The sequence below is a fragment of the Euwallacea fornicatus genome, chromosome 10, assembly GCF_040115645.1.
Source record: "Euwallacea fornicatus isolate EFF26 chromosome 10, ASM4011564v1, whole genome shotgun sequence".
NCBI lineage: Eukaryota > Metazoa > Arthropoda > Insecta > Coleoptera > Curculionidae > Euwallacea > Euwallacea fornicatus.
Genome location: NC_089550.1, coordinates 3,368,828 through 3,391,877, shown reverse-complemented (window position 1 = coordinate 3,391,877; position 23,050 = coordinate 3,368,828). Strand labels below are relative to the sequence as shown.

Genomic DNA, 23,050 nt, shown 5'->3' with positions numbered 1-23,050 from the left:
TAGTTAAGTAAAATAGAAATTTTCGATTTTTTAAAGCGACCTTTCACTGAAACCAAACAATTGATAAGAGACATTGATCGATGAAGCATTTTGCGAATCACAAACATAAATATTATTCATCAATGCAAACCAGTATCTCCGCATCTGAATGCGCTATTGGCCCACAAGACCTCGCAAGTTTCCTCAAACTTTCCCAAATTTTGGGGAATTCTCGGGAAAATGTGAAATTTTTCTTTACTGTTACCATCACAAAATACCTCTTTTAGTGTCTGGTAATTGAATTTTGAAGCTTTCAGAACCTCGTTTGCAACATCCGGTGTCAAAATAAGTGCGTAGTAAGGCAAATAAAGCGAAAAAGTCTTTCTACAAGGTTATGAAATTTTCCTTATGATTTCCCAAAATTTCAAAAATCCAGTTTATACAGTCTGATAGAGCTTCCCGAGACGCCGAATTTGAAATAGTATTTAGGGATATTGTCCCACAGGTTTCCGAGATATCAGCGCTAAAACTTCAGAAAAGTTTTTGCAGGTTAAATTACTTCAGGTTACTTAATATATAAGTTCCGGCTACGTTCCGGGAGTCAAGTGATATTAAATATGAAGAATATTTTTCCAGTTATTCCAACTTCGTTTCGGCTGAGGTTAAGGTAAATAGGGGTTATTTGCAAGTGGAGGATATTAGAGACGACAACTGCAATCGATAACTTCAAAGTTCCATCCACATGTGTAGCAGAGATTCGGGCTTGTCAGGGTCAAGTGAGTTGCGGTTACATGGCGGTAATACTACAATGACGGCAGTAGACTGTAACAACTCCATTTCTGTTACGTTACGTTACTGGCGACTTGCCAAACTACCGAAACATATTTTGTCTGAAATTGTGAAATTTTCTTAAAAATTTCGGAGCGCGAGTTGATGGCGAAGTGTTTTAGAAAGTTTAATTTTGTGGTCGTGGTCACTTATCAAACTGACGAAGATACATGTCCCGTTCAGCGTTCGTTTGCAATCTGAGATAACTTCCATTCCGGTAACTGTGAGTTTCTGCTTTTTAATTGTGCATTTTCTCATATTCTCGTTTCCATTGCGCAATATATCTTGTCCAAAGGGAAAGGCAAAACAATTACCGGCCTTAATCCAACACCGACCCTAACGACATATATCAAATCTGAGCAGCTTACAATAACCGAAACGTATCTCGTCGTCAAGTCCGGAACCTGTTGAGTATGGCTGGATATAATGGATTTTAAATTCAACAAGGTGAAGCACGACAAAGAAAGAATGATAACTATAATTTATTAGATTTCTGACCGAGGTGGGGTAAAGTGTAATTTAATGTGCGAGTTAATGTGACCCGGTGTGTAGGAAAATCAAGGAGCCTATAGCGTTGGAACCGTAATACCATTAATCCTTGTCTCGTAAATGCATTGTACGAAGCTGGAAACGTTTGCCCTCGTTCTGTGTACGGGGTGTCAAGGATTGGAATGCCTTCTGAATGAGAAATAATCGTTCCAAAATGTATATGGACAAGCTCGAGATTCTTATAATTTTAATGATTCGCCTCAAAATATTTCGACAAACCAGCAACGTTTTTATGGAGCGACGACCGAAATCTACCGGTCCCATTAATTATTTTAATGCGAAGAAGGTCCATTTCCTTCGATATCGCCCAGAAACGAATTATTTGTCCGAAGTGTCAAAAGTGCCCATAAATTAGGACTGGTGCCGTTACAGGCCGAGCACGTCCCATCTATAAAGGCGCTTTTTAACCGTGCTTTATCGGACCTATCAGACAACGACTAATAAAATTTTAGGGAAATTTCGTCGATATTCATTCCTTTTTGATCCCTCTATTCAACAAACGAAATGTCATGGAAAATCAGCAGCAAAAAGCGAGTCGCCATTATTTTAAATCGTTGTTGTTGCAACAGGAGAGCACCTCGTTACAATGTAGTTTCAATTGATTGTTGGCCAATATCCCGTGAAGCTGTTTCAGAGAGGCATTTATGCAAACAACCTGAATCCATGTTTTGCATGACCTGCCTCTGGCTGATTGGCTTGTTGAGGATAAACATGGCGCATACACTAAAACCAATTAAATTTATTAAAAGCCTTAATACTTTAAAGACTCGTTAACCAAACAAGGTCCACTTACAGCAAGTATACCGAGATTGGTCCTTCATTAGTGAATAGCGAATCCGTCCACTTTTCGTATACAGTAACGGAAGCCGTGCACTTCCTGTGAGTAACTTTCAAATAAAAAAAATCCCATTTCGAAATTTTAGACTGAAATCTCTCCCAAGATACTGACGATCAAGAGTTCCAAATACTGAAAAGTGTAGCTAATGTGTGTTGTGGTGCACGCCCTCGAGGCCCGGTTGAGTGGTGGCGTGAGAGTACACGGTCACGTCGCGATAGTCGAATTCTCCCTGCAACACCCTGTAACTATGCGACTCGTGTATGCTTACAGGGTGTCGCAAATCAGCGGAGTTCGCATCGGCTAGAGAGCCACGAAGCCGAGCGAACTTAGAATCGTGCCAGCAATTCAGAAATCGTCCATTGGAGACATATGAAATTTAAACTGCTGATTAACTAAAACGAACTAAAAAAAAAACAAGAGGAAACTCCGGGAACCCAACGTTCCATTCAGCGAAATCCTCTCTAGGTCGTCCCCGGCACTTTTCCGTCAACACGTAAGTTGAAAATTTGCCCTGAAAGCTTCGTGCCAACTTCAGATTTTTCCGTTTTCAATCCACCTTGGTTTAGAAATTTGTCTTAATTTGCATTGATTACGCCCTCCGCCCCTCTCCCGGCCTAATGAAAAGAAAAGCCTAGTCGATAGAAAGTTCAAGAAAAATCCGAGGAAACTTAATTAAGAATTGTGAAGTTGTTGCTGATTTTTCTTTTCTTTGGAACTTCTAATGGGCCTGATTATTGAGATGGGGAAATCTCTCTCCAAGAAATCAATTAAGCTGCTTTTGGTGTTCGAACTCTTTTCGTTTACGATCAGAGGGGTGATCTGCACCATACACTTTAGACCAGGTAACCGATAATTAATACCTAATAAATGCCTCCAATTAAATCGAAATCAGGCTTCGTTAGGCGTTCCACCCGATGGCCAGATAAAAGAGTGGATATTATTTAGATAGCATCTTAAGTCCATTTACTGTAATGGATTGCCTGGATTGTACATCGTGCCCGTAATATTTAGAATGTTTCAACAGCCGTAACAAATTGCTCTTGGGGAATTAACTGCTTATCATGTAGGATTTTAATATTTATACCATAACTATTTTCACGAAAAAGGATTTTTTTGAAAGGTCCCTTTAAGCCGGATTTAGCAGCTCATAACTCAAAGTCTCTTTCTCAGCTTGAGGAAAATGTAGGTGGGCGAGAATCGATAAAATTAGCAATAAACTCCTTCGCTTCCACTATGAATAACACTAAACTGGCTTTGCCTTCGAAATCTATTGAAGATTAATGCCGAACTTCTCTGTAAGGAAAAGTGCGTCTGAAGAACGTTACGACAGAGCGATTAATCAACTTGGAACACGTTGGCATTTATTATTAGAATGCGATGTAACAAAATACCTAGAAAAATGTTATGACGAAGTCTAATTAGTTACTGCCGAGATCGTCGGAGAGCGACAATTTAACAATCCAATCCACATGGATCAACAAGCCCAAAGCAAATATTTAGGGATTTATAGTCTACACCTGTTTTACTGTTTATTTTCGTTGTTTTGGGGTTGGTGCGCGTAAAAAGTTACACGAACGCAAGGTTATATATCTCCTTCTTTTGTAAACATCGTTTCCTATGGGAATAAACCGTTTTGTGTACGATCGAGAAGGAGCTAAAGCAGATCTTCTACAGTAGTCTGTAATTGTTTATAGAGCACTCCTTAAGGCTGGACCTAATCGTTGCCTCCTTTTGCCGGTTTTAAACGCAGTTCCGCATTCTTTAAAGCTTCCAAGCGATGATGTCTTAAGCTGAAAGCTCGCCTCGATAGTGGCTTTAAAGAGCCCACACGTTCGCAAGGGATCAGGTTTAATTAAACGAAGGTGAGCTTTTTGCTTGACAACCATCTGTTGTGAGAAGTTCTTTTACTGTTGGGTGAAGCTTAAAAATCATAAAAACTTGTAATGTCTGCGTCAGCAGGGTATCCGGACAGTTTTATTGGAGTTTAGGAAGCGGCGAAGGCGCTTTCCGACTGTTAAGTGTTTCTTTAATGTTCGAGATGTAAAGAAGGATCGTTGAAAGAAGACTTATTGACAGCTAAAAGGGTTTAGCATTAGTTTCAAGTACACACGCGGTGCCTACTTTGTAATGGGCCCAACTTCGTGCAGGTACAGGGTGTCCACGCGGGAATTCCCACCCTTTCTGTAACATTTTAATATATTGAAAAAGGACAAAACATTTCCACGAAAAATGCTTAAAAGTTTATGTAGATTTTCAAGATGGTCAACAGTTTTATACAGAGTGCTCAATGAACATGTGCCAACCCAATATTTCATGTTTTGGACAATTAAGCATTATTTTGTTTTACATATTTAAATCTCGTGTTTTATTACGAATTCGGCGACGTATGTATGTGTCATACCTCAAGCCTTATAATTTTTGAAATATTCACAAAAATTTACTCCCGTGCTACATAGTTAGATGGCGATGTTCTACAAATACATATATCTTGGTTAGTTTTGAAAACAATATGGCTGACGTGGTCAGTAGTGGTCATTTGTTTTGTCATTTTCATGGATTAGTTCAAAATTTAATTCAGTAGTTTATTGCGTTTATAATCAATATTTTCTATGAGAAATGGTATATAATGAGGAAGAGAGATACCAAATTTTATCAATTTAATCAAAACATGAGAAAAGTGCTTCAAAAGTATCTTTTATTTTTTTTATTTTCTAAATCCAAAAGATTTTTTTCAGCCCAACAAAAGTACAATTAATATTACTAATCAAAATTAAAATGAAATTGAATATAATTACAATGCGTGTATATAAGAAAAATCTATTTAATGAACATTACGTTTAAAGTTGATTATAAAAGAAATTAAATACGAAAAAAATCGAGTGTATTTTCATTTTTTGGAACACGTAAAAATTAAGCAAATGATATATACAGGGTGTCCCACAAGTGTTTCATTATATTTCAGTGGGTAATAGTACATTGAAAAATAATATGACTCCCTATATAAACCATATTCCAATAATGCTTCATTAAGAAGATACAGGGTGTTAAACTTTACTTAAATTCAAAACACACCTGGAATATTTCAACGTATCAGAGTATCAATGAACAGGCGAGCTCAATTATGTATTGAACAAAATGGCCACCAATTTGAACAATTTCTATAATGTTATAGCAAATAAATAATATTTAAAACAAACTTAATATTATTAAAACCATTTAGAGAAAATCGTGCATATAGACGGTATTCAATTTTTTACTGGAAAACGATACGTCGGACGAAAAAGAGCCAAGTGAGCATTTCTCTTCTAAATGAAATTAAACTTCTAAAAATAATTTTTATTTTGATAAAAAGCAGTGGCGCACCATGTTTTTCTTTAAAAATGTGCTGAGAGGTGTCCGTACGCACGCCACTGGAGAAACGAAAAATAGCCCTTTTGCATAAATAAATGCGTCTACATTAACTCTCAAAACATGCCAAATTTCACTTACATATCTCAAACGGTTTTGAATATATCAATAAAAGTTAGATTTTTTAAGTAATGTTTAACACCCTGTATCTTCTTAATGAAGCATTATTGGAATATGATTTATATAGGGAGTCATATTATTTTTCAATGTACTATTACCCACTGAAATATAATGAAACACTTGTGGGACACCCTGTATATCGTTGAATTTTAAAACAATAGAACACAGAATTTAAGTGTGTAAAAAAGTAATGCTCAATTGTGCAAAAATGCAATATTGTGTTAGCAAACGTTTATTAAACACCTTGTTAAAACTGCTAACTATCTTAAAAAAACTACATGAAGTTTCAAGTACTTTTTGTTAGATTTTTTTTTCTGTATCAGTATATTAAAAAGTAACTGGAGGGATGGGGCTTTTCGCGTGGACATCCTGTACTTTCTCAGAAAAAATATTGCCATTTGCCTGATTTTGTCCTACACGAAACTATTTGATATGCAGGATGTCAAATTTGCAATTTTTCCTTAACGTTTTGCGGTAGCCCTAACATTTTCTGAGATAATTAATTCAAATTTTGACCCGTGGGCAATCACCCGTTGCCGTGAGCGACGGATCATGCGAATTTTGAAACGCGGGCTGGTCTTAAATGCGTCATTTCCAACACGCAAGCTAAGATGCCAATAGTTAAAGTGCAAAATCATACACTGAACGTCTGATTTACAAAAACCTATTTTGGTACCTAGGGAAGAAAGTTTAATGTTGGCAACAACGTCAGCGTTCCTAAGTAAATTAGGCGTCATTTATCATGTTTTTAGCATTTTGTAAATCACCGATTTAAATACTCCGAGGTATTGTCTAGGCCGATCTCGCGTTGTACGAGCCCTGTAATTACATCTTGCACGTAATGTTGAAACAAGTAAAAGGTTTCAACGAGAAGGTTTATTTTGTCAGGAAAATGTGCCTCAAAGTTTCTAAAATTGATTAGGAAAACATAGGTAGAGGATTAAATGTAATAATAAAAGTTGTTTTGTGCAAAAACAAAATTTTGAGGATTTAATTTCTTGATATTATTAAGTTATGGTGTTTTGTGTAAAGCCATAAATCCGACTTAATACTGCAATAAGCGTATGATCAAATGGGCCATTTAATTGTTATTCCCTTCGTGCTCTCGGCCTGGGTAAGTTAAAGGAAAAGCATTGTACACTACTCGAAAGCACGGCGTCTTACCTCCCTCGACGAAATTACCACCCTCACCTGCGGCTCGGTCACAAACTTTCGTTTCGCTCGTAACACGCTGCTTAGTAATCTCGTAATGCACGTAAGGCGTAATAAGTAAATACGTAATGTATTATCTGGTGGTTTCTGCCTGCCAATCTTTACCCATTCGGTATTTCATGACTATTCATGTACAAGAATTTTTGAGTATTTTGTTAGATCAAAGTTGATCTACATGTAAAAGTTCAAACACCTATATCACGTGCCTTGCAAGAGTAGAAATGATTAAAATTTTCTTATTTTTTAAAACTATTTATGAACTTTTCGCCACCAGCCAGAATCAACTTTCGATTAGGTTTCCGCTCCGAGTGTTTACAACTAAGTTGATATGTAGATGGACATTCTTGCAGTTGGACTTGGAAATCACTTTCGATTCCTCGAGCACATGATTGCGGCGCTATGCAGACGAATCCGGAGGGATGCAGCACTGGAAGTCGTGACGAAGAATCCCGCGGAAGACAAGCGCGAATCCGGGGGCTCCGGTTGCGGCGCATTCGAGTCGTCGGAGCAAAGCGTCGACACTTTCTACTCTTAGTACGCTGCCGACCGTGTTCGGGCGCGTTTTCGAACAAAACACGATCGAGGACATGGACGTTCCGCGAGGGACAACTTTACGCGTCATAAGGGATGACCATCCCCCCCGATTTACCACCCATTTATTTCACGAAAATCCGTACATCTTTTAGGACAAAAATTTCGGTGTAAATAATAATCATAGCAAATTACTATTAAACTAATAATAAATAATACTAAAAATAAACAAAAGCAAACAAGTGCGCACTTGGTGAGGAGCAGACACTTATGAGTGTGATGCTAATGCGAGTGTGATGATGAGTGAGTATCAGTGAGTGATAGCGCCGAAATGGATCCTAAGGATTAAGTTCGTGTAGTACCAGGGCTAATATTGCTTAAGATGTTGTTGCTCAAGGCAGTTTTGCTGTGGTTTGCACCGCAGATTTACTGCTACTACACCGGCGTCCAAGTGGGGGATGATGCAGGCATCCAGAGCAACGATCTGGATAGACCAAGTAAGCTTAGTTTAAAATAAAAACTATTTAGCTGTAGAACTGGAGAATAATTCGTAAAAAAAAACAAGAAATTGAGTCGAAAATCCGTAGCTCAACGTCAATTACCGTTGATGTAACAGTGAATTTTCTGTAGTGTTGTCAATGTAATTTTATTGAGCTTTTACAGAGCTATTTTATATTATTGAATATTTCGTTTAACAAACAATCTTGGATGGTATTACTATAGCGATAATTGGAACTGTTGGAACTCATTATTTCCATTTAAAATCTGGAATAATACGGATTTTATAGAGCCAGCTCCAGACCATAAAACCTTAAAAATGGAGCAGGTGGGAAGCTTAAACTTTGGACTAATTCAGTTGTCTAAACAAAGTAACTGGTGGTTTTAAGGGGCTTTTTAAGGGTATTACATATGTAATGGGAATAAGGGATGGAAGTGTATCTCGACTCTGACGAAGTCTCATTGCGTTTTCCCTCGTTTTCTTCCTCTCCTACATCTTCGGCCACTGTTACTATTTACCCCTTATTGTTCCCGTCACCGGCAACCAATTCTCCTTTATTACTCAACTTTATTCGAAATTCCCAATTAAAGTGTAAAAACATTTTTATTAAATTATTTAATTTTGTCATGAAAACATAATTGTAGCCTGATTTATGTGTATATCACCAAGACTAGCCTCAACTAAAAATCTTAAGAGTCTATAGTCCTTATGTGGAGCAATAATCATTGGCGATAAAGACAGCAACCAACTTAACCTCTAACTTATTCTTCATTGGGCAAATCATCAGTCACCTTTCATAACTACCTGCTTCTAACCTGAATTAACCGAGATTGCTCCTTCGTTGGTAATTAAATCAACGCTGTGCCGCTAACTTTTGAAGGAACCACACCGTCACTGATTCGATTTAAATCCCACACACACAATAATTAACTAGAACTAACTCAATTTTGAAGATCTCCACAACATTTACATTAGAGATACCTACAACAGTTCTGCTCATTAAAATCGAAATAACCTTAGTCCGGCAATATGTTTTGTAGGCAGAATCTAAATATTTCGTTCGGCGACACGTGAAACGATTCATAAAACTTGATGTGCAAATTTATTATGGCATTTCAAAATGTCGATATGCGTCTCGATATAAATTGTAAAAGTTGGTATTTACACCATCGTAAAACGGTTAATAGAGAGATAACATTTAGAGATTGGTCAACCGTGACCTAGCTAAACGATAATGAAAAATTTTTCGATAATTAATTTTTGATGTTGGGAGCATGACCAGTCAAGATTGAAGGATGTTGCTGAATTGATGGGAACAAAATGTTCTTTGTATGAGCGAAAAGCAGAAATGTTCCTGAAATCTTTGTCATTCGATATTTTAATGGAGGATGTAATAGTAAGACTTGTGCTAAGCGAGGTTTTAATGCACTTGCTGAGTGTCACTTAAGAGTAATTGAAGCGTTTGCCCTAAAGCAATTTAATGTTTATTGGCAAAGACAACTGCAGTGAATTGATTAGAATTGCTATATGACATATTTCACTATGTTTCACTAGAAAATAAAAATCTTTTCCTGCCATGGTGCATGTTGACAAGTACGAACAGCCCTGAATCCTTCATTTAAATGTGCGATTGCTGAAAACAAGCGGCAGGAAACCGAAACACCTCTAAAGCCCTGATGGGCATACGTTAATTGAATCCCTACATGGAGCAAACGCATTCTCACCTAAGGTTTGCTATTAACAGGTACCCTCGGTGCAGCTCTTTATGCTGGGAAATTAAATGTTATAATGAAATTATGTGCATAAGTGGATTTAGGGCGAAATTCAGCGTGACAATAATTAATTTGTTCGTTAACAGATACAATATTGGGAAAAAGAGCAGCAATTAGTTTTTCAAGACAGAACATTTCTTTTATACCCAAATCCCAGGAATTATCTTCATTTCTATAACCGATAATCGACTCTGCTCCAATAAACTGAGAGCTTTGCATAATATTGCTCTACAATTCTCCCGGATTTACAAACAAGGAAATCAATTTAATCGGAATAATGTCACGAACACCCGGGCAACTTAATGGAATCCGACCGCTATTTTAATTAAAATACAATTTTTTCGAAAAGCACTAATCAACTTACACAATAAAACCAAATTAGTATTTGCATAATCTCTCAATGACAAGTATAGTATAACTACTTCGTTTCGGTATCTAGAACCGGCTCAAAATAAGACCACTTGGCATGCGACTGTGTCATCACATACAGGGTGTCCCACGAAAATTGACCTCCATCCGTATCTCGATAACTGTGACTAGGAAAAAGTTGAAGTTCGGGTGTCATACTAAAACGGAAGCGATCTTATTGATTAAAAATTGTTTTTTTGACAATGCCACTTCCAGTTGTACCGGAAACGAATGTCAACTCCCTTATTTTGAATAGAACACTCTGCATGTTGTATCAAATTTAGATTCTGCGGGGTGTTATGAATATCTTTCATCTATAATGTTCGATAACTAAATTGTACAGTTTTCGAGATATTTTCATTTTTCTAAAAAAAGGCGGCTTTTTCGGAAGATTGCCACTACTTCACTGTGTTACCCAAATTTCAACTTTTTCCTAGTCGTAGTTTTCAAGATACCGACAGAGGCCCGTGTTCGTGGGACACCCTGTATGACAATTGGAAATTAAACCGTCATCTTCGATGTTACGCCTTCAGCGATGCAGAGAAACCTCATCAAATCGACCTCGCAGTTTTTCTAGGTTATGCTGTCATGTGTGAATAGACAGAATCATGATACTGATGATGAAGGAACCGTTCCGCAAACTGGTTTCAAATAATGTGAACCTCGCTGCTTTTCGCGGTTGTCAATTTATCCTCATTTCTTCGATCGATCACTGCAACACCACTCGAAAAACCTGATTTGACTCAGGCATTCACTTCCATTTAAATTATCATTATACATTTGAATGACTACTTCTCTCGCTGCTTGAAATGGATTTTTTTCCTTCCAACGTTTGATGGAAGGTGTGTTTTTGCGCGTTGAGGCCACCCACGCCGAAGAACAAATTACCGAAGCTTACTATTTATTGTAAACAAAAACGAGGCTAATTTGCAAAGTGTGGTTTTATTTAGGTAGAGTTTTGCGTTCTCCTGGCTGGAGAAATCTCCTGGGTTTAATAGGAAGAGTGATTTTGCGAGGATCCCGCGGCATAGGTACGGTAGTGCTGACGAGTGTGGACCGATTGTCTTCTCCGCTTAGATCTGTGTCCACAGAGAAGACAAAGAAAGAAAATCCCATATTATTTATAACCCTCACAAATTGAAGGGCAAAAGGGAAAAGTAAAAAATAGCCTTCTCAGAATGTTCTAGATGTTGTAAAAATCTAAACTGCCCTTTGGATATGCACGACCCTTATTCAAATCTAGTCAACCTGCCTGTTTTGGAAATTAAATTTTGATGAAATTCAAGTTTCAGATGTGAGAAGAGACCCGAGAGACGCAAAGGAAAAAACTCGTATGTGTAATGTATAATTTAAAACGAACCAGTAAAACTGCGGAAAATTTCAGGAAAATGGAGAAGCGCCGTTATGACTTTTAAAGGGCAATAGTTAGGAATTAATGATTCCAGAAGACTAAAGCCATTGAATACGCCTTTAAATAATTGAGTAAATAGTGACCAGACAAGCTACAGCTGTGAAAATTTAATTTTTAATCATTGCTGATGTTCCAAAAGTGAAGTTAACCCGGCCGCCATGCAAGCTTCCTCTCGAACTGTCGTCACGTACGTGTGTCATTATAATATGACCTTAACAAATAGCCTTAAGGCATGCATTTATAAAGTTTCCATTATTACAACTGAAATAGACGATATTGTGGTAACATTCAAGGTACCATAATATCTGCTTGAGTGAGTAATGTCATTGTATGCATTTTTTCACACTTCTTTGGTCCCGTACGCAAGAATAAATCGTCCCTCAGAGGAATTTTAATCTTTTAATGAGATGCACATCGAAGTGAAATTAAGAGATAGTTATGCCTAACGATGGCTTCGTTAAGATAATCAGGCAATCTGTGCATTAATTTACTTCATTCGTGGAAAGAGGGAAGTCGGTTGGGGGAAAATTCCTGAAGGGATGAAATTCGTCTGAAAAGTCAAAGTTAGTGCGAGGAATAATTATTAACCTCGTTTACCCCTTAGGACATGAAGAAAGCTCCTAAGTAATATCGGCAAGTAACGCCTCAGCTAAATAAATAAAGGGGAGCTTCCATAAAGCCCCTTTATAAATCGAAGTTTTTACTGAAATTGCCTTTCCCCGATACGCCATACATAAAGTTCAACACACTGTAAATAGGGAAAACTATTGTCGGATGTCGCGGGAAGGAAGATTGGAGTCTTTTCACGCGAATATTAGTTCCTTTTGTTGGCTGGTTTTTCGTCTCGTTTGTCAACACCAATAAATAGATATACAGGAAGCTTCAGAGACGCATAATACAAATCCTCGACTTAGAAGGGAAAATCATTATTCTAACTCTACCTGTTGTGGCTTGAAAGAAGTGTTGGTAATAGAGGCAGGCCGCAGAGTTGCCCAGCCTTAAGCGGCAAAGAAACATGCTGTTAAAATAAATAAGTTGTTTGCAGCAGGTTACTAATTATGAAATTTACAAGGCTGATGTTGTTTTAACACGTATTGACACAGATAGTGATTGATGGTTTTGGTCTGTTGTTGCCTGGAAATCAGGCAGGTGTTGTTTGTTTTCTTGTTTTGCCCGGCCCACATTGTGTTATGAAAAGTACAACAAAAAATTATTGGAGCTTTCTATTATCGGCACGTATTTTGTGTAACCGAAACAATGGCACAAATTAGCCAGAGATTAGTGGGAATATCGGCACTCGATTGTGGTTAAAATTTAACCATCACATTTACTCAATAAACCTTCACCATGGGACTGAATTACTTCCGAAGTGACAATTATTTCATTAATAATATTTTGGAATGCATTATTTGCAAAATTGAGGGTACTATTAGCTTAAATTTCCTGTAAGTAATTTTATAGTAAATGAATTGGCAAAAACTGTGCTTCCTTTCACACTGACGTTATAGATTTTGCGGAGAATTTTGAGTCGACGTCCAATGCCAAATCAGTAAATTAGAAGGATAATGTCTAGGGAATTTAGAGATGCTGTATCTATAATCTTCCTGAGTAGCATTTAGGTCATCAACTAATGCGCTCCACAGTCAGTTACAGTAGATTGAACATGATAGTTCATGAAATATTCGAATCGCATCGAGGGGTGAACCGCCGAAGCGATGTGTTGTGCTCGCTGAAAAAAATACACAAGCGATGGCATGGAAAAATAACAATACACGAGGAAAAGTGTCGAAAATGAGGGCAATGCCTGAAGCAATACAGGAATATAGCATATCGTTTAAAAGAATACACGAACATATTCTGCATTACTCTAGCAATATCAAGCAATGCCCCAGAGGAGAATTTCGACAAGTTTCGGGTTTCGACGCGTTTCAACCGGTTCCGAAATTTTATGCCCGCTTCCCAATGGAAACCCGATCACGAGACCCGAGATTATTACGTGTAATCATCATTTATGGCAAATTCGGGCATTCGCGAAGTGCGCACTGAGGTCACCAATATGGTCAGCAAACGCGATATGCGTCGGTCTGCCGTACTCGGATGACCGAATACGCCGTAGAAGTCTGTTTAAAAAATTTCGGATTTTCCTACGACAGCGTGAATATTGGGTGTATTATTCATTCGTCGTTCGTTTGGTAATCATAATTTTGGTGTTTCATTTTTTCGAAATAAAACTAAATATCTCAAAAATGAAATGTGCCACTGATTTATACAGGTCTTGCAAGTACGGGAGATATAAAGTAAAAACTAAAGTCGACAGAAGTTAAATCAGGGTCACTTCGAATGGAAATTGGAAAAAGTCGGAAATGTGAGGAAATTTTCTCATTATGTGCCCTTTTAAGAATTAATGCCGGTTCTGAAAAATGTTATTATCTTTATAATTATTAAAGTGAAGAAATTTTGGAAAACCCTATGATGTAAAATCCAACGCAGGACCGTACTCGCGACTGGAGGGGCTTAGTAGGTTTAAAAGCAGATGTGATGAAATGTTTCGGAGCAACTCATTCTAATGTCAGAATTTAGAAACAGAGTATGTAAGTCTAAATTACATGTTTAAATATTTGAAAGTTTCTCTTACTCTTGAAGAGTTATCGTTTAGCCTTCACGATGATTATTCATTTTCATTATGTTTAATTACCAACCGTTCGCCTTAATAATTATAGTATATCACGACTTTCACCACAATTATTCACTGGTCTACATCACCGTGGAGATGCTTTAAAACCTTGTTTTGCAATTTTCCACTAGAAGCCACTTGAGCCTCAAAGAACACCTTAAGAATACCAAAGCAAACACATACAAACGGATCATTCCAATCAGTGCTCAAGTGCCACTCGAAAACCGAAGAAGCTTCAGATTTTCTCACGCATATCTCTTACAAACAATGGGCCCAAAGAGATTAAAAATTATGTTAATTTCATCTTCGCCTTATCGAAATTCAATTATTAACTGTAATGATGATACATGACAATTGGAATTGGAAAATAATCAGTGTGACAAAGGGATTAGAATATTTATGAGATATTATCATGTAATTATATCAGTGGCTGAAGAAATCAATTTCAATAGTTTTTTTAGCGGACGACACTTCACTGGTAATGGATGACGATTAAAGCTGAGGCCGTCGCTTAAACAAATCAGCGAATGGTAATAGCTCCTCTAACCAAGTATGGGATAATTACTTTAATTAAGATGTAGTATCTGCGCGTTGATAAAGTATGACTGGGCAGGGTAATAAATATACTCATTTGCGGAGGAGCTTAATATATGCACTTTTAGTGTTTGATTAGGTTTACAGCTATCAACAGCATTTCTAAGCTTATGTGCTGGAACATCCGCATTCTGATTTAAGAGTTTGTAATAAATTCTACGAAGTTTACTATTGCGGATCAAGTCAGCCCACTAAAAATTATAATAAACCGACCATTATGGAACCAGTTTTGTTTTAGCAAACGTCGGGTTTAACACTACCAAAGCCACGAAAGGAGATTCTCACGTTTCAGATTTTTCGAACCCAACATCATCTTTTGATATAAATTCGATCCCATATCTCTCGACCATCAAATAATAATCATATAGTAAGTGGGAACTCAAGCTGCACCAGACAGCCGCTCCATCTCCGAAATTCTTGTTGAGGATTACCTACTTCAGGAAATATTCTGAATTATGAATATTACATAGGGGCCCTTTCAGGTTTTTAGTACTTTTGTATTTTAAAGTAGCTCCATCGGGATCTAATTTTTGATAAGAGGGATACGAGGAAGAGGAACTTACTTTTTCCCAGAGGAAAATTTAGGACATAGGTATTCATGAGGTTGTTGTCGATTATCACTTCAGATATTATAGATGTTTAGATGTTAAGGTTAGTCGGGGTCAATCAGACCTCCCTAATAAGAAAGGAGAAAATAAGATGAAAAGGGTGGTCTATTGAATGACCGATATACATGTAAGTTTTAACATGGACCTTCGCCTTTTTGTCAGTAAGCGAAGAGATTGGCTTGTGCGTTTTTACTTTGAGGTCCTGTAAGGATATTCTTGTTGATGTTTTTTGAAGTCTTGAGTACCTTCTAATTTTTTCGACTGGAAAAAATTAGAAATGATCTGAAACCTCCTAAATCTCTCACTAGTAATGCCACTATGCTTCTCACCGGTCCCACTTTCCAGAGTGAAATGAAGAATATTTCAAGGTAATTTCTTAAATTTATAATTTTTTTCCTTTCGTACATAACTCGAGAAGCAGACTGAAATTGCTTGATCCATAACAATCTCTTTATCACCGAGGTTCATTTCTCCAATACTACGTAATCAAGAAATTCGGTTTAGTTTCCGTCGTCCTGAAATCCTCTTCCATGCCTAATATAGCTTACAGTCTCAACTTCATTATTGCACCAAAAATTCATCTAAGAATGAAACAAATCAGCGTCTGAGACGATTATGTTGATTCACATCCGCTAATACAAAGATTCCCATGATCCCCTAACTTATCTTGCAATTCAACTCTACTTTGATTTGATGACTTAATTTGAATTATTTCAACAATGCCTTAATTAAAAAGCCATTAACGTAATAGGTGGTTTGAACCAGGAGCCTGAGACCAAGAAAAATTATTCGTATTTGTCGCACTTTGGCCTACAAGTTTTTGTTAGCTGAGTAATTCTCTGAAAGACGTATAGTCCGAGGATTTTCCACTTAAACCAAGAATAGACTGTTGAGCACAATAAATCAGTCAATAGCCCAATGTCAAAGGAACCAAAAACCGTTTGGTTAGAGCAAGTCGGGGACTCTATAATCGGAGTTGGGTTTGTTTGTGTTGGGGAGCAACAAACACGATTTACCAGAAGTCAATGGCGCATAAATAAATCGTAAAACTTAATGTACCTTGTTTCTGGAAAATTTATTTTTATAAAGGCCTGGGGATTGTGGAATCGGAATTTATTTCTACTTTGTGCTTTTCTGAGGCGATGATTGACACGCCAGCCTGAAGGTTTCAACTCTCAACTGAACAAACAGTGTACTAATTGTCGCGAATCAACGCCTCAATAACCATCATCATCGGTCTGTTTACCTTCGTTCTTCATACTTACTTCCAATAGGACCCAACTGTACAAACACGACAGGACATAGAAAGGCATTTTGCAAGGAACGTTATTGATTCACCAAACACGCGAAATTGGCACATGGACTGTGCGTTTTATGTACCTTCATTATTTATTGTTTTAATAAAGCTTCTTTTCTGTATATAGAGCTACATCTACTGTCTTATTTCAGTCGTAAAATTTTATATGCCTCCATGTGTGTTAAAAGCAGGAGGCTTGTTCCGAGAAAACAATAATGTTTTATGGACAGAGCCAAGAAACCATTTCGCTTTCTGGGATTTATTGAGCTGGAAGAAACTTCTTAAAATGAGATAATGGCTGGTGCAATGGGAATGAGTTTTTTAAATCTCAAGTTAAAAAGTTGCCCCAGAGAACAGAAGCTCGTGTATTTATCAGAAGTGGAGAGAATTTTTAATGTGCTAACTTGATGAAAACACCCCCAAAGAAGGACGAATTCAAAAACAAAATTCACTTGAAATTTGAGAAGCTATAGAGGTTCCTGGGAAGTCATAAACCAATTTTCGGAGTTTATGCTTTGAGGCCGTCTTCATTAAAATGTAAAAAAAGAGTTAGAGGTCAAGTTACTAATAATACGGTTATTTAATGAGAACGCCACCAAAGAAGGCAAACTGAAATATTAAATTTACTAATAATTTGACGAGCTGGAGCGTCTTCTAGGAAGTCGCAAATAAAAGATATTTCCAAAATTTATGTTCTGGAACTTTCTGCGTTACAGATATAATATAGTTGCAATACTGGCAAAGGTAAATATAACCAAAGCTTGTTCAATTCGTAAAAAAAAACATCCAGTTTAATCAGACCTCCATTTGTGCTTTCAATAATTGATTCTACCGCGAGTAATGTAAAATCGATTGAGTGCAGACCAAGTCTTTCTGGGGAGACATAATAAGGGGGTCAGTGAGTGGAAGTATATGAAATGGGAGTAATTCGGACTTTTCCCTGCCCACTCCTCCTGCCTGTCTTGCTTGACATCAAAGGTATTTCTTTGTCACAAAGATTGATAACAAGTAAAAATAGTGCGACAACTGTAGGTTTTAACGAAACTTTTGTTCAACGTTAAGTCGTTGAGATTGATGTTGGCTTTTCCTGTTTCTAGTGAAAGATATCAAAAATCGCTAAAAATTAACTGCCCTCTGAGAGAAGAGTTTGAGACGATCTTTTGCTTTACCAGCGGATAAACAAAATTAAAAAAAGTATTAGCTAATTTTACCAAAAAAATATTTGAAGTCATGAGAAAACCAATTTACAAATTAAGTTAATTCCCTTCAATTCCATAAACGAAATATTTAGTAAACAAAGGAAACAAAGAAATATGACCAATAGTTTATTTAAATAAAAAATGTTATCCTATTCAGAATACCAAATATGCGACTGGAACGCACAGGAACGAGAAAATCAATTTTATTGGACCACGATTTAGACGGTTTTGTTTATATCAAATAAAAATATTCATGGTTTATTACAATGTAGATGGATAGAAAAATAACATGGAATTCTGATATCATTTAGGGACGACTTTATTAATTGATAATTAAATTAATTTGATTAATTCGTTCATCTCGCTTTCTCCTCGTGCATTAATACAACGTGCGAGTTTTAATTGAAATGTTGAGATTTCTTTTATCTAAAGGTGCCTTAGACAATATACGAGGGTCGAGGATATCCGAGGGAACAATATTGCGTAACAATCATCTGCCATTACAATTTATCTTATATTAACAATTATTCAAATAGTGACAATGAGTAAATTCAGACTTTCCCACCGCAGGCGCTTAATTAATTCGGTCTGGAAAGTTGTATATTTACCTTATTAAAAGTTTCCAGGAGAAACAAAACTTCATGGAAAAGGATAATCTTAATTATCTAAAATTCTTCATGAACTTGTTGACGAATAATAGAGTACTTATTGTAAGTAAATAAAAGTTCTAATATTGATAAGGGAAGTATAATATTGATAAGAAAACACGAGTGAAGTCACGATTAAAGTGTAAATACATTCAAATATCGTGGATCAACGACTTTACCTTAACAGAAATGCTCCAGAATAATTTATGCCTTATTTATTTCTTCCAAGTTATTTTTCGAAATCTATATGTCGATTGCCTAAATCAATATTGACCTCTTCTGAAAAAAGTGCTGCTGTGGTTTCTTCTGCAGCACTTTCAATCAATATCTCGACAGGCACTCCATATTATTTTATAAGAAAATAATAAGAATGCCTACGTTTCAAAGTGAAATTGCGGATTTGCCTCAAGACTAAAGTGTCTTTAAATCCCTTAGCGATTTCCTTAAAACTTCGCTCTGGGAGTAAAAGACTTACTTTAGTCTCTTGATATCTAATCTGTTATTAAACAGGGTTGTTATGTTTAAAACTATTTGTTTTTAAAGTAATTTAAACATGTTTAAAACAAATTCACAGGTTTTACACCGTTTTAGAGATAGTTTAAAAATTTAAAAACATTTTGATTTCATAAATAAATTTATTTCGAGAAGACAGGAACAGAGCTTTGAACACTGTGAATTGGGGCAGAATCACAACTATTGTCTAGTGGGCAAACTACTGTAGAATGATTTGATCTAGACAAACAAATCATATTGATTTGGATGGTAAATTTCCATAATGACAGAAGAAGAGACTTATGGGACGTAAACGACACTGATAGTTGATACTTTTAGCGTATAAAAGAAAACTGACTGGAACATACACTGAATTTTTAGCTTCAGACGAATTTTTATAAAATTCTGAAAAACTCTCGTTCCTTTTAAAAATACTGGTAAACATGTTTCCTTAAAAACCCCAAGATTTCAATCTATTCACAAAGACTCTTATTCTCCTATTTTTCAGGCTGTCTGATTCCTGCATTTTTAAAAAATTCATGTCTCGTCCAGCTTCTTCTATTTAATTTATGAATAAAACGTTTGCTTTTCTCCAAGTTTTAATCACGCAGTTCTTTGAAATAAATACATATTACAAATTTTGTTTATTTTAGCGTTTCATAGAAATTCGCACAGTTTGTGATTAGTAAGCGTCAAACATTTCACTACTAGAATATGAACAGCAACAGGGCCGGCCTGAGCAAATCCTATGCCCCAGGCGACATTTTTAATCATCGTCCCTCGAAAAAAAAAACACCGAACAGGAAGGTCCGCCACCCTTACTGATGTTCCACCCTGGGCCATCGCCCAACCTCGTTCTCCATAAGACCGGTATCGAGTAACAGCAATGTTTACCGATAAACTAGATTATTAATTAACTATATTGGAAAAATATGTATCATGTCTGTTACTATCTATATGATCATGTCTAATGATATTCTACTTGATTACTGGAGAAAAAATAATGCAAAAAAACCATTTATACGTATTTATATTTGGAAATTGTGCGTGTTAAAAAAAAGGTATAAAATGTTCAAATTAAATGAATCCACTCCGTTAATTTTACATAAACAACCAATTTTCACAAGCAAGAAGTCGGGATTTTTTTTTTAACATTTTTTAGTCATCGAAATATAATTAAAATAGATCTTCCCAGTCAGAAAAATTTCCATAACTCCCTGAGCCACTTCCACTAAAATAAAATTGGTCTTCAGTTGGAACATTATTGGTTTTTTCCTTCTGTTCTAGTATCGAGATTCTAGCAAGAGCCCTTGCCAATTCTTGCTTCATTTCTTGGATACCAGCTATTATGGGACCATTAATACGTTTCTCTAAACAGGTGATTTGATCTTGCAATTGCAAATCTTGAAATGCATGAGTCTCTTTTTCGATCCAATCCATGAAAGGCTCCAAGCTCAAAACAAATCTAAACATGTCCCCTTGTAAACCTTTTTTAGGAGGGAGCAGCAGGCCAAACACCTTTCCTCCGATGGCCGCAGGAGTTCCTACCTTATATAGAAACTTGGCATCTAGGAAGGAATCGTATCTCATGCAATATTTTCGTCTAGACGACAAATTTATACCATAGAAAAAGTTGCATACGTTTTGACCTAACAAATGGATTCGGAATGGTATCTCATAATTGGAAATAAAACTCAATAAAGTGGCTTCAACAGTGGATGTTTGGGACAAATATTTGAACATTTGACTTTCTGACTTTGTTAACAGCGTGATTTTTTGAACAAGTTCGTTAATGTAGACCAGACGTCCCAGTTTCACCAGAGCCAGTGAGTCGTTAAACAGAATTTTTTTAGAGTGTTCAATAATTATTTTTCGAAGATGTGGTAGATTAGCGTGGTCGGGCCGAAGATAAACTATCGCAGCGGGATCCCTGGTAGCCACCAAAAATAGCAACGATAACTTTTGATGTTTAGTAATGTTGCTATGTAACTCACCCCTCAAAGCATTCAGCGAGAGTAATAACATATTCATGGTGAATAAGTATGCCGATACAATCATTAATTTTCCCACCATCGACCCAGACGATATAAGGCCCTTGCTCAATGGTTGCTACCTCACATGCTAGAGTGTTCTTAAATAAATCCGTAATTTATAATTAAAACTATAAAATAAGCAATGTATTACCGGCCTTGTCACCACATTAACTACAAGTATCACTAGGAAACACGTAAGCTGAGGAATCATTTCGGGACGGATCTAATCCCTATGAAAGTGAAAGAGAAGCTGAACCTGAAAATTCCTAGTACCTGAGATAATCCAAGCTAAAACGATAAGTTATTTGCTGTTTGTATTGCAGGCAATTCATTCTGTTCAAGGTTGTAATATTATCACCTGGATGGGTTAACGAGCAAAGGTGTAGTGGTCCGGGCTTGCCCGTGGGACTGTCATGGGAGCGCAGCTCTAGATTGCCAGTTTCTATTCTAGAATTACTGCACTTCTGGCGAGTTTCAAGAGAGCTATTTCACGCTATGCAGGGAATTCAAGTTTTTCTGGAACCCCTAAGAGGAAAAGTTCTGACAAGTCAGGCATATCTTTCTAGACAGAATTGCAGTCGCAATGCAATTTTGTCGGATTTGTTGTTGCCAAATAAAACAAAACAAAAAAAAAAACATTCTAGTACAAAAAAATTACTTGAACCTGACAACTTCCAATGGGGGAATATCCGAAACTTAGCTATTATATCGAAGTTTTATGATTCTTTATTCTCTTCTTAATGGAAACAGTTCTTGTTTTGTCGATTCTTAAATGAATCATTGAGTAATCTTTTCCAGTTAATTTCATCTGGAAATCTGAAAAATTCTACAACACTCATCCTGATTGCAAGAACCGTTCAGGGAGCTCTAAATTGCTATAATTCGTCAGATTAACGTTAAGCCCAATTGCTCACTTTCCACAGAATAAAGAGTATCTAGAACGCTCTGTCCAGGTTTCCAAGTTACTTTCGTTGTCCGAAAAACCCCAACTGGTACGATATTTGGACAAGTATTAGCTGAGCCTCAGCAGACTCTCCAAGAGCCTGAACAGACCATCCCCACACATTCAGCAATTTCCTATTTAAGTTTCAAGTTTGATCTTGATTTAAACTTGCCGCAGGAAATTTCTACCTTTTCTGACCATCTACTGGTTAAAATTGGTTTGGTTTTGTTGAACTTTAGGGAAGCTCCAATGTTGAAAAAACGGTTCAGTTTCAGGGCAAGGAACTTTAAAGTTTTATCCTAATGATTCAGGAAATTTTAAAATTCTCTTCCAGGTTTCGGATTCAACGAACAGACATTTCGTCCGTACCATTTCAGAATTTTCTGCCTAATCAATTTGGCTCTTAGATTCCCGCATTCTTTAATTCTATTTCAACTGGTTTCAAGACATGAACGTTTTTTCGTCCACAATTTCATCGGAATAATCCAGGGAATCGTCAAGTTATGTTTCGTTAGCTTTTCGGTGATGTTTCTTTTTCTACCATAATTAGGGAAATCACATTCTATTAGCTAGGGAAATAATTGAATAGAGCAGTGCCTCCTCCATTGAACTTAGTTGATATTAGTTTCTCAAAGTTTGCCGTTTGTGATGAATTGATGTTCCGAAATAATGCCCACTGACATACTGTCGACACCTGTTTTCATAACGAAAAAACACGTACAGGGAGCTAATTCCCAAACAACAGACACTAGAGTATATCGAAACCGAAATGGACAGCCAATAATATGCAAAACAATACAAACTGACCTATTTAAAGTTTCGCACCAGCCCGGAATCGCTTTCCTAATGGAAATTGGGGGAAATAACTCGGCAAACAATGGAATCGCACAATGGACGTTTATATCAGCCGTGGAAATGGAAAGAGTCCATTTGGGTCGAGTAATTAGTAGTTCCGCTTGATGGTGCACTTTCGTTCCTTTTCCTCATATTTACCTAGTGCAATCTTGA

At 36.7% G+C, this 23,050-nt stretch overlaps 2 protein-coding genes across 3 annotated transcripts in view; one reads left to right on the top strand and one right to left on the bottom strand.

Annotated features, from left to right (window-relative positions):
• Positions 1-7,436: 7,436 nt before the first annotated feature.
• The window catches only part of LOC136341377 (neural cell adhesion molecule 2-like), a 100,953-nt gene continuing 85,339 nt past the window's right edge, over positions 7,437-23,050 (top strand). Inside the window, exons 1-2 of one of the 2 annotated variants that reach the window (XM_066286292.1) lie at positions 7,437-7,768; positions 7,825-7,962. In XM_066286292.1, the coding sequence (XP_066142389.1) occupies positions 7,762-7,768; positions 7,825-7,962 (145 nt within the window). In that variant the 5' untranslated portion in view covers positions 7,437-7,761. The remainder of the gene's footprint in view (positions 7,769-7,824; positions 7,963-23,050) is intronic. The other variant, XM_066286293.1, reaches the window with a different exon arrangement.
• LOC136341583 (uncharacterized) lies at positions 20,079-21,357 on the bottom strand. Its single transcript, XM_066286715.1, has 3 exons — positions 21,251-21,357; positions 21,061-21,197; positions 20,079-20,996 (listed from the first exon to the last, which is right to left on the bottom strand). The coding sequence occupies exons 1-3, from the start codon at positions 21,308-21,310 to the stop codon at positions 20,243-20,245; spliced, it is 951 nt and encodes a 316-aa protein (XP_066142812.1). The 5' UTR covers positions 21,311-21,357; the 3' UTR covers positions 20,079-20,242.